The 16220-nt window shown below is 44.2% G+C and overlaps 1 protein-coding gene across 6 annotated transcripts in view; it reads right to left on the bottom strand.

The window, feature by feature from the left end:
* LOC119458485 (cytosol aminopeptidase-like) overlaps positions 1–16220 on the bottom strand; it is a 210912-nt gene that overhangs the window by 73462 nt on the left and 121230 nt on the right. For 2 of the 6 annotated variants that reach the window (XM_049671260.1, XM_037720326.2), the window contains exons 2-3: positions 8769–8890; positions 1445–1499 (exon numbers count right to left, since the gene is read on the bottom strand). The exons of 3 other annotated variants lie outside the window; for them this stretch is intronic. In XM_049671260.1, coding sequence (XP_049527217.1) covers positions 1445–1499; positions 8769–8890 — 177 coding nt within the window. The remainder of the gene's footprint in view (positions 1–1444; positions 1500–8768; positions 8891–16220) is intronic. One more of the 6 variants, XM_049671261.1, reaches the window with a different exon arrangement.

Genomic DNA, 16220 nt, shown 5'->3' with positions numbered 1-16220 from the left:
GGGGGTGATGACATATGCAATGTCACAACTCCCCACTCAGGGACAGGCAATTTGAATTGCACTACAGGTATGCGGAACCTGCAGATGCGATTTTCTCTTACACTAAGTCATTTCTTGGTCTGAAACAAGCACTGCAAAGTTTCTGGAGTGGTATTTTAACAGTCCATATTGACTTAATGTTGGCCTTTAGTGTCGCTTTAACAAAATGATGCACAAAGCAGTACTTGCTACGTTCAGCACTTCTCGAAGTTTGGTGATGAATAGATGAAAGACATCATGCAGCTGAGGAAAACTACAAGGTGGTGCTCTCTTGGCAAGACCTTTCTTAATAAAATGGCGTACTAAGAAAATCAGTACGCTTTTTCTTTCAAGTATTTACAAATGAAAATAGCGCTGTACTTTCAAAAGCACACTGGGTGCTAATGAGTTAATGCAAAATGGGTGAAGCTTACTGCCAGGCATTTCTAGATCCTAGGGCTCAAAGATGGAGCCATGATGGGTGCACGGCTTGGTTGCTTTGTCTAGCTTCATGATGGCAACAATGATTTATACAAGCCTGTTGTTGCTGGCTGTGGATGTGCCACAGTGCAACCGCTCAGCGACACTCTCAAAAGAAATATCTGCGATTCTAGCTTCTATGCAGAGTTTCTCACTTGGAATGTTCAAAGGTCACCCTCCAAGCCAGTTATTAAGGAACTCAAGAAACAAATTCATTTTCATCGAGTTTTAAGTGCCCTTGAATCTCTTTTTCCCGAATTGAAGGGTTTTTAAGGATATCAAGGGGGTGTAGGAACTCTGTGAATGATACCAACAAACAGGATCGTTCTTAAAAGAACTACAAATGCAAAAATCAAGTCATCAAGTCAAGCTAATGTGACAGACAATACCTGTGCATAGCTTTCTGTGGCAATGAGCCAAAGCTACAAAGGGGAAACTTCTGCAGACGTGTTATGGTAGCATGCAAGGTAGCACCAGTTATACAGTGATACAGAGATACTGAATTAGCATAACTTGCTACTTGCAATTAATTCAAATCTGACAAAACGTGGAACAGCAAGGCAAAAAAATCTAATGGAATATAAATTTAGCACTGAGTGGTGTGTTTTATGCCACGTTTACAGTTATAGTGATACAGAGATACTGAATTAGCATAACTTGCTACTTGCAATTAATTCAAATCTCACAAAACGTGGAACAGCAAGGCAAAACAATCAAATGGAATATAAATTTAGCACTGAGTGGTGTGTTTTATGCCACGTTTTAATAACAATAAAGTTCTAGCTCCCCATCGATAAGCCAATGGGTAATTTCCAATAAATAAAGCAAGGAATCATGAGGAAGAAATCTGAATAAATGTCAGCCTTGTTGTACCATATGACTCCAGTCAGCCAGAATTGAAGTGATAAAAGACTTCAATAAAAAAATATATATATACATTCCTAACCTCATCAATGCCATAGAAAATCCTTGTTTCGCCTTTCTTGAAAGAACCTTTTGTCCTGCAAAGCAAACAGTTGAGAGTTGAGAAGCTGCACAGCATACATGAAAATGCAAAACATTAACACAACTTATGAACATGATTTCTGGCTGGTTGACAAAGGTGGAAGTAAGAAAAAGTGCAACAAGAATGACACCACACATATGACGAGCATACAGGAAAGGTGTTACTAATGATCTGTACATCTCATTGTGTGGCTTGTGGCATTAGCATTGTCTGAACAAAAACATTTTGCACATTTCAAGTGAAGCTTTCGTTGCTACTTAAACACCCCCATTACCTGTTCTTGCAAACAAACTGTAAAAATGGACAAAGTGCTTGAGAAAATGTCATAAAAACTGATGTCACCAGTTCTATACAGTACCAGGTAACTTGTCAACAAACCTAAATGTTCATAATGAAACCCGAGTGACCCAGTTAGTCTAGGGAAAACCTCAATACACACTAAAAACATATCACCTAGAATCGGGGCGACTCAATAACTGATACATATAGGTACCTCCTTTTTCTTCCATTGTTGTGCAGATTGTTTGCACGTCCAGTAATACCTCATGAGCTTCAAAGAATCATGCCATTAGGTTCTTGGACTTGGCCATGAGTTTTTTTTTTTTTCAAAACAAGTGTGTTGGATGTATGAACATAAAGTGAATAGGCCTCTCTCACCCTATTAGCCCGTGCATGCCAAACAAGTAAAAAAAGCAACCTTTGGGTCGCTCCTCAAAAATGGACTAAAGAAATTGTGTATGCACTTGATGCAAGATAGCTTCTGCTTGTAAATAGACCACCTACCTTGGCTACCCCAAGGAAGTGATTTAAGGTGTGGCTGAAGTGATACACGTAAGATTAAAAGAAAAAGAGGAACACAAAGCAAAGCAAGTTTACCGCATAACTGGGAATAAATTGAAACCATAAGCACATGCAAGAACATCTCGCTCACTCCATACATTTTCAGAGTTTCACACAACCTGAAGAAGGCAGACATAAAGGTGGTCATGTTGGTGCCACGTAGGTTGTTATCACCTGTACAAGATGACATACCCAATTTTAAAGGCAGAATCCAGGTCTCCAACAGGTGATGAAAGGGGCTAATTGGTGGCTGTTCATACTTTCTTTTTGCACTACGTTCGAAATACAGGGGACAGGAAAACACCACTACATTGTACCACTGGTTTGCACACCATTTGTGCATCTGTGTTTTCCTGTCACTGTCTCTGTACATAGCGCAAGAAGGAAGTACGATCAAATTTCAAATTTCCTATAAAGCATTGCGTTTTTTCAATTGCAAAGAGCAAGTTGCGCATATGTTCCCTCTACCATGTGGCAACAGATATGTGGGGGTCAAACAGGGCAACGACCGGCTCCGTGAGCATAACAACAACATGCGTGGGGGGGGGGGGGGGGGGGGGGGCTGCGAATACATGTGGCAGTGGATTGCAAAAGTTGTGGTTGTAAACCACAGTTTTCAAAATGTGCCATTAGATTCCAAAACGCTGGCAAGTGAACCAGGGAGATAAATGAAGCGGCAGAAATGGCTAGCAGTGACCTCTCATGCCCAATTCTGCTATCCATTGCTTTGAAGAGCTAAGAATTGGGGTATCTCTGTGTAGCCGGTGCATATGATGACAGATGCACAGATTCTGGCATGTCACCCTTTAATTTTTTTTTCCCCACTTCAATATGTGCTGCGGTTGTCACATTCCGTTTGTTTCGCCAATTTACGATACAGGTTATACATATGGCTCCTGCATGTATAAATAGACTGTTCTCAATAATAAAGTTTTAGTTGAAACTTAACGCTTGTGCTTGATTTATCTCTCTTGTGTCTGTAGTTCTTGTGCTCTAAAAACATTTGGTCCTGAAACACAAACTAGATCAAGCTGTAGAGCCACGGTGAAGGATGTGCACACACGTCTTTTCGGCCAGCGAGGTCTAGTATATTTCTTTCAACAAAAAGAGAGGATCAAGCGGGTGCGTGGAGCGCGTCGGAGGTGGAGAGAGTTTTAGAGAGAGGAAAGAAGAGGGAAACAGAGAGGAGACCAGTATGACACACAGACATTGTGCGAAAGGAAAGCAATAAATAAACGATAAGAAAAGGAAGCGCGCACACTAAACGACGCTCAGCACCGTGGGTCAGATCATGTGTCTGTGCGCCTGGTCAGTGACACTCATGGAAATGGAAGTATGTCACGGCACGCCTGCAGCACATCCCATATAGTCAATTATGATTGCAGGGGTGGAACGCCGTCGCCATGCCACTGCAAATCTCTCACATTGCTAGGCTTTCACAGTAAACAAGGATACTTTTGGGCATGGTGCAATCATGACGCTGACAAGCTTTTCAGAAGCACTCCCTTGGTCATTAAAATACTCTGACATATGCTATTACAGTAGAACCCCGCTGTTACATTCCCAGGTGCTGCGTTTTCCCGGCTGTTACGCCGTTTTTGGCCGGTCCCGGCACAGCTCCTATAGAACCCAATGCATTGGCAACCCTGCTGTTACGTCGCAACTGTGGGACCGTTCCCGCATCATACGTTGCGAACTGCCACCCCACGCCAACCCGAGCGGCCATTTTGACTTTTCATGTCGCTTGGCTTGGTTCCTTGATGATGGCACTGGCCACCCAAAGTGCCGGGGGCAACACTTATGACGTATTTTCGGTTTCCGCCAGCAAAAGTATGGCCCTTGAGATCCGTATTTACTATCTAAAGATGGTGTCTATGACGCGTTGTGGCCCTAAAATTGGTTTTGGCTCATAGATGTTCCGTATAAAGTCCAAGGGCAATAACGCAGTCGCCGCGCGCCGTATGCTGTATGAGCTAGTGAAAGCGGGCGAGGGGAGCCGACGACCGCATCTAAATCTCGTGCGTGAGAGAAAGAAAAGCAGGGAGGAAACGCACCTTCTTCCGTTGCGCTCGAAGCACCGGCAAGGGAGCGAGGGGGGAGGGATAGCAGGCAGCGTTGTGCTCTGGCCTCAACTGCGTACTGCGCGGCGGAGCGCACGGTCGCACGGGCCTTATCTTGAAAGCGATCTGTGTTGGGGGCAGAATCTACGCAGTGTAGGTGCGTTGGCGGCTCGTAGATTTGTACGTGCTATGTGTTCTCGGCGCTCAGTTTGCGTTGAAGCGATAGACAACAGCACGAAGGTCACTTCGCTTGCTTCTGCAGCGGCGCTTCAAGCGTTTGACAGTGCGCGTCTGCGCTCGTCGAGTGTGATGTGTTCATGTTTGCCTGTGAGCGCTGACACCATGCTTGTTAATATAGGTAATAAGCAAATGTTTACAAATTTATACGGACGATAAAACTACTATTCTTAGTTTGTATAGCTGTCTACTAATTTACTATCGCAATCGATACTTCGGCTGTTGGGCGAAACTATGACTTTTTTTCACACATAGGAAAAATTGAGAAATGGGGAGTAGTGTTGAACTGCACACAATATTATTTTAATTCTTGTTTCCCGGTTCTTACGTTTTTTTATGGTCCCATAAAAAACGTATCAGCGGGGTTCTACTGTATTAGTGAAACAGGACTTATGCATGTTGTGACTCTAGAGGTAAAGTACAAGGTAAGCCAACATGCAAGGTGAACACCAGATTTGCATTTAAACACGGTAATTTACTTGTTTCTGCACTAAAACAAAATAGGTCCCATGAGAGGCATTCTTCTACAGGAGAATTATATAGAGCAAATAGTGCTGAGCACTATTTAAATGCGGTCACTAAATGCGTATGACCGCATTTTCCCAAGAAACACTGGTTCAACCCAGATTTAACGTTCCGTTTCATATTGGTGCAAGATGTACAAACATAGCACTTTGTTCAGTTGCACAGAGGCTGTGCCACTTAACAACAAAAATTATAATGTAGTGGGGATGAAGCAACACACGCAGCAGTGGGACACTGTCTTTGCTAGAGGTGCGAGCGCAGATCGCGAGCTGTTGACGCCGGCTGAGACTGTCTTCGTGCCCGTCGTGCAACCCTTCCGCCTGACGTCCCACCTTAATAAACCCTCTTCCAAAGTGGTGGACCACTCCAATGGAGCAATGCACGTTCAGCGTTACGTGCATTGCTCCACTGGAGTGGTTGATCTCATTCCCCTCCGCTGTGGCAAGTGCTACATTGGGCAAACGGGGCGCTGCGTCAACGACCGAATGAGAGAGCACGCAAATATTTTAAAGGATACCACCGCACATTTGTCTGCGCATTGCAGGTCTTGTCCCGACTGTGAACCACTGTTTTTTAATGTCAGGATCCTAGGCAAAAGCCGGAACAAAACCGCTCGTGAACTGTTAGAGGCATACCACATCCAAATCAATGGTCTAGCCTGCGTTAGTCAAACAACTTGTAAGGACTGTGTGGCGGAGACAACCACCGCAAGGCCGAGAGATGGCGCCACCGGACAGAGCGACATCATCATCACCGATACGGAGCCGAGAGATGGCGCCACTGGACGGAGCGACATCGTGAGGAGGGAGAAGGAGTCGTGGGAGGCCGGGCAGTGTGAATAAAGGGTTGTACTTGTTCGAGACGCGGTGTGCACGCTTCCTCCCTGACAAGTGGGGGCTCGTCCGGGATTGGAAATGGATAGCGTAAATGTTCCTCCAAACTGTTACACTTTATGATTCGGAAATGAGATTGCAAAGCATATAATGTGACTACACTGCCTTCGGCTGACTGGCGCCCTTCGTGTGTTTTATGCGTTTGCGCATGCGTATGGTTGTGTACATATAGGATGCCCTGCTTCGGAATAAACAGTTGTGAGTGTAGCGCTCGTCTTTCCTCTCGCCTCTCACTGTTGTCTTACATTTCGAGTTTTGCGCTACGAAGTATCATGTACTGAAAACTGACTGCCGCAGCTCCGGAGGCATGAGCTGCGTCGTCGTCGACCTGTGTAAGTCCTCGCTTGTCCCCTGCCAATGTTGTCAAAGTTTTTGTTGAAGGTGCTCGAACTCTTGTGCTCGTCGATACTGGTGCCACAACATCCGTAATTAGTCAAACTTTGCCGCTCTCTTCGTAAAGTGGCAACGCCACTTACAGCATTTTCCCTGAGTACTGCAAGTGCACAGCGAATCCATCCGATTGCAGCATGCACGGCTAAAGTCGTCATTGGCGACGCACTGTACAACATTGAGTTTATTGTGGTGACTTCGTGTTCACATGATATGATCCTTGGGTGGGATGTCTTGTCGCGCCATCACGCCATTATAGACTGCGCTCACGCTCAGGTGGAACTGTCTGTAGTTGGCAATGTGCCTTCTGCCCGTATGCCCGTGCCTGGTGTTGATGAGCTTGTCGTGGCTGCCGACACTGACCTCCCCCTCTCAGTGCCGTCATTGTTCCTGTTTATTGTGCTGCCCTTACTGAAACTACAGTTCTGTTCACGCCGTCTGGACGTCTCCGAATTCAGCCCAGTTTCGGAAATGGCTCAATATGCTGAAGAGTGTCGTCAGCTAGCCCGCTCATTTACTTCGGACAACCAAGCCCTCCAGAAAGATCGCCATGACCGCAATCTGACTGAACAAGCTTTCACCGACGGCTCCCTCATATGGCTCTGCATACCATTTCATTCCCCTGGCCTGACTCCCAAGTTTGCCCCCAAGTACCAAGGCCCTTATCGCGTCATCGAATGCCTATCTTCCGTCGCCTATGTTATTGAGCCGGTCAACCAAACCTCCGACAAGCGTCGTCTTGGCCGCCAGGTGGTCCACGTGAGCCGGCTCAAGCCATATCATGACCCCCTTATTCTCACATCGCCAGGATGGCTTCCCTTCGCCGCCGGGGTACTGTAGTGGGGATGAAGCAATGCACGCAGCAGTGGGACACTGTCTTGCTAGAGGTGCGAGCGCAGATCACGAGCTGTTGACGCCGGCTGAGACTGTCTTTGTGCCCGCCGTGCAACCCTTCCGCCTGATGTCCAAAGTTAATAAACCCCCTTTCAATAACAAGATAACAAATTTAAACACGAACACATTGTGTTACCAAAGAAATTTTTGTTTATGTATAAAATGTGCACCTGACCAGAACTGAAGCACGTATATTTATGTGAAGCGTACGCAATTTACCAACGTTTCCCAGGAGAATGTTTTTCAGGAACTTTCTGCATCTATTTAAAGGCATACGATTCCATCTTCAAAGAGTCAAAGAGATGCTTCAGACAAATGTTATGTTAGTTTGAGCCTTGTGAAGGATTCCTTTCATTATCCATGTCGCAATTACTCGACAGGAAAAGACTGGTTGTGAGCTGGCAAAGTGACGGAGAAAGTTTACCCTACGGAATTTCAATACCTGACTGCAGCTTCATGATGCCACAAATATTTAAAATATTTTCGTATGTCACAGCCATTACTGTTGAGAAAAAGTTCTCAAAACTCAATAGGTCCACGATTTCTTTAAAATACACACTAATGTTTTTTTTTTTTTTTTTATCGATAAGCTAGTGCTAACTAGGCCTAAGGAAATGCTGTCCAAGTGTCATGACATCAAAAGGAGTGATAACTCTATCCTGTCTTATCACCTTTGCGCATTTCCTGGCTTATCCAGACTCCACACTTTCTAGTATTCCAGAAGTGCAATTCGCCAACCATGCTTAGCTTGACATTTCTCGTCAGTGGTGCCCCTTTGAGGCATAAAAAGTCATGCTTGCATATGTAAATGTGAGACATGACCTCTATGTTGGTACTACAACCTCAAAACATGTTCCAGATGATTGTCAGTCCCTTTAAAGGTACACTAAAGGGAAAAGTAAGTTGAGCTGTATCTGTAAATTACACATCCACGATAAAGGAAAGCCACTCATCGTGACATGAGGCTTCGCAATTCAGAAAAGATACATGAACAAAAGGTGAGAGGCAACGCCACCTTTAAATTCCCCCACCAGCTTCCCATGATGTCAAGGATTGACTGCTTGGGCCTAGTTATTTGTTACCAGTAAAAATGGACTACACTGTATTTTAAAGGATCCAAAGACTGAAATAAGAGAGTATTGTAACATTTACTGCCCCAAACCGGCTCGAATATGAGGGAATACTTTAAAATGCCTGACATCACACGGACGTACTAGTGCTGACAATATGGCACAAAATTTAAAGAAACTAAATTTGTATTTCATTTTCTTTTAGAGTAATCAACTTTTTTACTCTGCAATTGACAGAAAACAGAATTATAACGCATACCTAATCAGACTAAACAGATGTAGTGTTCTTTTTTAGTGCCCATTTAACAGGTTAAAGCCAGTCAATGTGAAGATCGTGCACACGTGCAAAACTCACAGTTCCAGGAGGTCGGTCAACTTGGTGCTGGCAGCGAACTGCTTGGCGCTAGGAGTGAGCACAAAGTCCCCATCCTTGTCCTTCTCCTTGTCCTGGTACACACCCAGAAGGACTGCTTGCCTCTGCAAGGACACGGGAATGGTGGCAGTGTTAAATATGGGGACATGGCAATGCGGATCATTATGAGCACTGCGGAATCAGACTGCAGTTTAGCAGATTTTTTTTTACCATATTTCCAGACGATTTATTTTTGAAAATAAAGTACAAACAAAAAAGGCAGGTTAGACAAACATTTTGCTATCAGGCTCGGTTATACTGCAATGCAGCCTGCAATGTCATTAACCCGCAACTCTCCAACTCGTGTAAATGAAATAATCATGTGAAATCAAGGCAAGCCATGCTTCAAGTCCACTGCTGGATGAAGGAATACTCTGCAATCTCTAGCTACCCCTTTGCTGCATCAGCCTTTCTATTTAATGCCAGCACATATATCTAAATCTTATCACACCACCTGATCGATCCATCTCCGACTCCATTTTCCTATTCTTGGCGCTCATTCTGTTACTATCAACGGCCCCTGGTTATCTGCTTCATGTGTAGCCGACCTGCCCAACTAATTTCTCCTCTAGCTCAAATAAAATCTTGCCTACGCACATTTGCTCTGCCATATATACTGCCACATTCCTGTTTCTTAGTACTACGCTTCTTACTAATACCCTTTTAGCATCTTACACAATGACCATTGCACATTAGTACTAAACACTCAAATCAATTTAGTCTTGTATATACTAGAGGTTGTACAAGCACTAATTTAGCCCGAACGAGGCAACCGTGTCAAACTTGATGCCAGCATAAAGCTCACAAATGAGTGAAGTCAAAGGAAAGAATAAACGAATCCAAAGCCCACAGCCAAGCCTTGCAGACCCAGTCCCCACCTTACCTGCATCGTGATAGCTTCGAAAATGGGATGCACGGGGCCTCTCGGTGGCCGTTTTACCCGCACAAACCAAAAGAAACTGCACAAGCCATGACAGGAAATGGGAGAGGAGCCTAGTGACCTCGATCAGACTAGCAGCTGCAACCGTGTTCTCCTCCCCCCCCCCTTCCCCTCACTCTAATTCTGTACTTAGAGATGCTACACCCCCAAACCACAGGTGGCTGCAGTCCCACCAAAACTGTGCACACACGACCAAGCTGAATAACACTAGACAGCCGCTTTTGTTTTTCTTCTACGCAGGTTATGCCAGTGTTAAAGTGCCTGAATTAGGCTCTTCATTCAACTTCATTGCTTCATTGTGTACCGTCTCTCCAGTCCTTAAAAAAACGTCAAGCTGTCAGGAGCCAGCGGTCAGCGTACTACACATTCATTCGGGAAGCAAAAAGAATGCCCGTACGCACGTTTCCTCTGGCCAGTCAAGATCGTAGCAAAAGCAAGAACAATGGCTGCGTGGGAAGAAACAAAGAGCATTCTCGGCTAAAAATGACAGGCAGCTATCGCAGAGAAATACAGACAATAACGAAATATTACACTGCTAAGGCCTCCCATGGCTGTACAAGTTTATTTGTAACGTAGGTACACGTGTAGACACAATAAAAATGCCAGTCGAAAAAACACAGTTAAACTAATAGTCTCACTGACTATAGGATACATTACCAGATGAAAAAAGGAAAAGGCCGAAGCCAAAAGAACACTGCCTAAGAAGATAATTCAGGATAACCTAATAGAAAGCTGATTGCCAGAGAAGGGGATTTGCCTAACTGGTGTGATTTCATGTAATCTACAAGAGATGTGGTAGTGATGAGCTCTGGATAAATTTTGACAAGTTAGTGTTAGCAAACATCAAAATCTTTACACAAACAGTTTTGCATTCTGTGCCCATCAAAATGTAGCTGTAACAACCAGGAGTCAAACCCACAATCTCCTGTTCAGCAGTAAAACACCACAGTTACAGAGCCACTGTGATGGATTGTGAAAGAGATATGAAGCGTTAAATGTCATTGTGCAAAGTGGATTCTGCCTCAACAGCCATGCAACAGCCATGCAATGTGGCATCTTGTTGCCCATCACCACGCAAACAGCTGGGCTTCTGCAGCACATCCAACTTGGAAATTTACTTCAATTTGAGGACTTAACACTGCTGAAGGTTAAATTCAGAGGGTGAAGCCAGCGTCAATTTACGTGCTTGAAGTTTCATAACTTTCAGAATGCCAAAATTCTGTTCCCAAAGTGACTAGGAAGACGCATGCTTTGCAGTTAGCAGCTGAGCAGACAGATATGCCATCGATATGTGAACATTTTGAAGTGCCTGAAGTGATGGCAATACAGCCAAAGGCTTTTCAACTACTAGTGGTAAATTGTGCACCGCATGAGTTAACTTCAAGAATAGACATGCCATGCAGAACTCTATGTGATCCATTAAATACATAAACAAACAATATTAAAACATATATACATCGAAGTAACACATTATGGGCTTTACTTAACGCTAGTTATTGAATGGTTTAAAAGCCTATGATTTCTCACTCAGAAGACTAACACTGAACTGAGCCTTCCAATTGAACACCTTGCACAAATGTGCTATGAAGTGGGTTATGCAGTGCAGGGCTTCTCGACTTTCCTTTCCATCTTGAAGTGCGCTGGTTTTTGTGACCCAAATAATTCTTGCACAAAGATTTCAAGGAATTGGAGGCCTGCTAGCATAATCAAGGAGTTTTAAGGGCCCTTGTAAGGGAGGTATGCTCATTGTAGTACAAAGTGCACTCGTTTTAAAGTAATCATTCAACTGGAGTAGCAGCATCCATTATGTGCTGAGTAAACAACACAGCGAGATGTATACAAAACTTAAAACCTTGTAAACCTTTAACCTACAACTTTAACAGGCTCAAGACTTCCTTGAGGTAGTCAGTGCAAAAAGCTACACAAGCAAAAAAAAACGAACAGACACAATGTCTGTCCTTTCTTTCTGTTGTGTAGCCGCTTACACTGCTTGCTTCAAGAATGTAATGCCAACTTGCCAAACATACTTGCCACCGATGAACACTTCTGTCTTGCAACTACAGTATAGACCACTTATAACGTAACCGCTTATAGTGCAGGACCGGATATAATACGGTCTTTTCAGACTCCCGTTAATTTTCCCATAGCACTCTATGTATACGCGCATCGCTTATAGTGCGAAATACCGGTTACAGTGCAGCTGCCTGGAAGTTTGGCAGTCAACCTAGACGGCAAACGCTCCTCTCAAGCCACAAATGCCGTATTTACTCGAATCGAACGCGCACTTTTTTTCCTTAAAACAGGTCCAAAAATTGCGTGCACGTTAGAATCGAGTGCGACCCTAAATCTGTGTTACCATATAGCCCTCGGCATTTCAATATGTCCGCCTCGCACGCGCATCGAGCCTAGCTACTCTTGAGCCTAGCTACCGTAGCTTCCTCCATGTGCTGCAGTACACGTGCTTAGGCAATTGTCTACCGTCTGTCTTCACGTTCTCTGCATCTGCTCTATAAGCATGAAGTACTGAGTTCATCATTATGCCGCATTTAAAAGGAAAGTGATCATGTTTGCGGAGACGGACGGAAATCGGGCTGCATCACAGGCGTTCAGAGAATCCCCCCAGTGTGGGGTAGCCAACCGGGCTCAGTCCTGGTTAACCTCCCTGCCTTTCATTAAATCATTTTCTCTCTCTCTCTCTAAACTTCCGTTCAGGACTGGCGCAAACAGAGGGAGAGGATTTTCGCCAGCAAAGCAATACGGAACGGTTTCAGTGGACCGAAGCAGGACGTAATCTGCGACAATCCACTTCAACTATACGATCGCCTTGGCCCTATCTTGAAAGCAATCTGCGACGGGGAAAGTCTGCCGCACGCCGTGTTTTGGCAGCTTCTAGGTCGCGTTGAAGTGAGAGGCATGACAGCACGAAGGTCAATTCGTTCGCCGGCTTCGTCACTCGAGCGTTTTGACAGTTTGTTTCCGCGGTCAACGAGCGAGATGTGTTCATGTTTGCTTGTGCGCACGCGTGACACCGTGTTAGTTAATTTATTTAGTAAGCAAATACAGAACCTAGAGCATAGTGACAACGACGGCAGAAATGCACCTGGAGTGTCCATTACCGCAATAAAATAGTTGTTTTGGTTATAGTGCGGATATTCGCGACTCCGGCGACTTACGTTATAAGCGGTCAACACTGTATGCTGTTGCAGCTAAACAGGAAGTGCCTGCTAATTTTCAGCGTATTCTGACAATGTTCTTCTCACCACATGTTCCAACACAGTTGAGACTTTAACCATGTGCAATTGTTCCTCCAATGCTCAAATGTTCCTCTGCTACAGTATCCAAATAAATAAAAGCTTGCCCAAAATTTCTCGTGTATAAACATGTGTTCAGCATCACTTGGCATTGTGATCACTGATCTTGAATAAAAAAATGGATGCTGCTAAATGTCATTCTGCAGTGATTATCATTCCAAGGTATGTATTGCCACATGTTATACTAATGCATATTCCAATTCCCTTATTCCCCTGAACTAAAGGCAACTGCTGTCTTGCAAAAAAATATCCAAGGACTGATCGCGATCCCTAATCGCACTAACTCACAGCTAGTAACAGCTCTCCCACTGAAACCGCAGAAGGAATTTGTAAGGGTGCAGGAATATTCAAAATTTTGAGTTCGAATTGAATAGCTTTTGCTGTACAATAGCACCAAGTTGGGCAAAGACAACACAAGGGCGCAGACTAACAAGTGTTAGCCTGCACCTTTGTGTTGTCTTTCCTTGTCCTGTTGTTGAGCGTTCTTCCAAATAAGTAACCTTAATATATGTTTTGTATTTGAGTCGAGAATTCACCATTCAAAACTGATTAATATATTCGTTTTTGTTAAATTATGAAGGATACCAACATTTACTAGAACTTCAGGGGAGAAAGCCCAATGCAAGTGGTCAGTGTTCCAAATGATTCTGTTGCAGGAGATTGTTGAAGTTGTTGTGCACAAGCACAAGTTCCTGATCAAACTCATGGGGCAAATAATTTCTGCACAATAATTTCTAGCAGTTCGATGGGAATGCTTAGCTTTTTAAGCAGCCTGGGTAATCTGTTGTCTCTATTAAGGCAAAATAAGATATTTTTTTCTAGACTTGCCATGTTTGCCTCCTCTTAAAACAATGCGCAGTGCTGTAGTATTATGGTTAGCTCCTTCAACAAACACAGCACTCGATGTCCATTTGTCGACATGCTCCTTCATTGTTTCATTACCATCATTGGCACACCTGATTACTTAAGATGCTGTTTATAATATGCAAGCGTTTCAGTAAACAGGATGGCCAGCTCTTTATGGCATTATATGTAAGTATCAAATAATATAAGTAAGCCTTTATGTCAGCAAATGGAATCCACACAAGGTTTATCTCTCACTTTGTTTAGGAATGTGAAAGTATTTGATGTTTTTAATTGCTTTTTCATATTCGGTTACAAAATTTCCCTATTTGAACACCCCATAAATTTGCAATGCAATATTTAAACTAGCACTTACCAAAACCGTCATACGTAACACCAGCTCAAGATTGCTTCAGACAACTTCTGACAGAGAACAATTGATGCATGAATGAATGCTCTAGCCCCTCTTGGGCGCTACTCTGTGCCTTAGGCACAGATATGAATCTAACATTACTTATTAACACAGATATGAAAAATTTCTTGCTTCTCTTCCTGCAAAAGTTGTTTTTTTTTTCCAATTCTACACAACGTTCTTGACAAGAATTATTGTTTTGTACAATACTAAGCAAACTGAAATACAGAGTCAAAACAGGCAGAACAAATAAACATTGGACAAATCTGCGTGATGCTCTACCTTGGGCTATGTAAATCGTGATACAAAGCTTTTCTCTAAGTTCTGGCAGCATCTTGCTGGCAACCATGATAGAACCAATTGACTTGAACTACGCCATGTGATAACCAAAAAATGCCTCATCCACACCTGGTTTCTCGTACATAATCATTGGTGAAGGAGGCTCTTGAAATCTGTTGTGGGAGCCAGGATTTGTTCTACTGGACACAAACAAGGTTTAGCAAGCAGATCCTGAAGAAACCCATGCCTCACATCAGCAGCCACATAAAGCACAACATCAATAAATGACCACGTAAACATCTCACTTACAAAGTAAGTCTGTAAGTATAGTTGTCTGGCATCAAGCTGTAAAGCACTAGGGCTAAGGCCATGGCAGGTCAGTGTTATATAGTCGCATATTGATGCGAGCAGCGATGCTGTAACCTTGGCAGACCTTTTTAGTTTTCGTTTTTGATCATATTAGCACAAGAGATGAAAGCTTGAAGATTTTCCAGTCAAGCTATCAGTCTGTTATGCAGCTTCGAAGTACACTGTGGAGTCGTCCGAGCTGGCCTTATCTCGAACGTATCAATGGGCAATGCCCCTTTTATGACCGGCCCTTCCAGAGGAGCAGAGATTTTTGGCATGAGATAAAGGGACCCCGTGCTTTCGAGGTGGTGCGCTCTCTTAGCCCCATCGCAGTTATACACAGTGTGCTTGCCAAAGGAAGACGCTCTCTGGTTATATTGAGTGAAGCCTCAGTGAGCCTATTTCCTTGTTTTCTGCAGCATGCCAACAGATGCCAACAATTCATGGATGCACTTGCTTTCGATATGGGCTAAGAAGGTAGCTACTTAAACTGGCACAGTGCTGTTGATTTTATGTGGCTGTCCCCACCTATGAGACGAGGTAACGCCAAGATCCAGCTGTGCAACCAGCCAGTGCTTAGGACTGGACAAGAGCCTTGGATTTTGCCCATCGAAGCAACGAATATGCTTATAGGAAGCTTGCCTGTTATGTGAGTGCCCCGCTATGTCCGATAATGCTTTGTACAGCCCGAGTTTACCGCGAGAGCAATTTTTTATAAACTGCGAAGGCTTACTCATCTGCGCGAGATGAACACCTCAACCCTGCGTTCACCGAACAGCCACAATCAGTAAATGAGTAGCGCCGTGTGCACACGTGACCCGCGGATATACGGCCCACTTGCATTGCTTTGCACCGCAATCCTCCACGCTTCGACGACGCCTCAGGACACGCAGCTCCGAATGTCCATTCTTTATTGTATTTTTCGTCTCCTCCCGCCGGATGCGTGACCCCGCAACATTTTGCTTATCGCTGTAAACGTCACAATGGAAATGACCCTTTTTTCTTGTTATTCTGGAAGGGCTACGTGCATACGACGATATGTGCATCTTGCTGGATAGCGAGTGCACTGCAAGGACAAAAGAGAGTCTGGAGCCTTCGGTTACGTGAGAATCGCGAAGAAAAGCGGCATCTTCTCTGCGTTTCGGGACGGTGCACGACCGCGACTACGCACGGCAGCTTCCTAGCCGGGAATGTGGAACCTCTACGAGCCACACAGCAACTACCAGCAATCGGAGACGACTCGGAATTAAACTTAATGCTGC

This window comes from Dermacentor silvarum, chromosome 7 (assembly GCF_013339745.2).
Source record: "Dermacentor silvarum isolate Dsil-2018 chromosome 7, BIME_Dsil_1.4, whole genome shotgun sequence".
In the NCBI taxonomy this organism is placed as follows: Eukaryota; Metazoa; Arthropoda; class Arachnida; order Ixodida; family Ixodidae; genus Dermacentor; species Dermacentor silvarum.
This window is presented reverse-complemented; position numbering and strand designations above follow the sequence as displayed.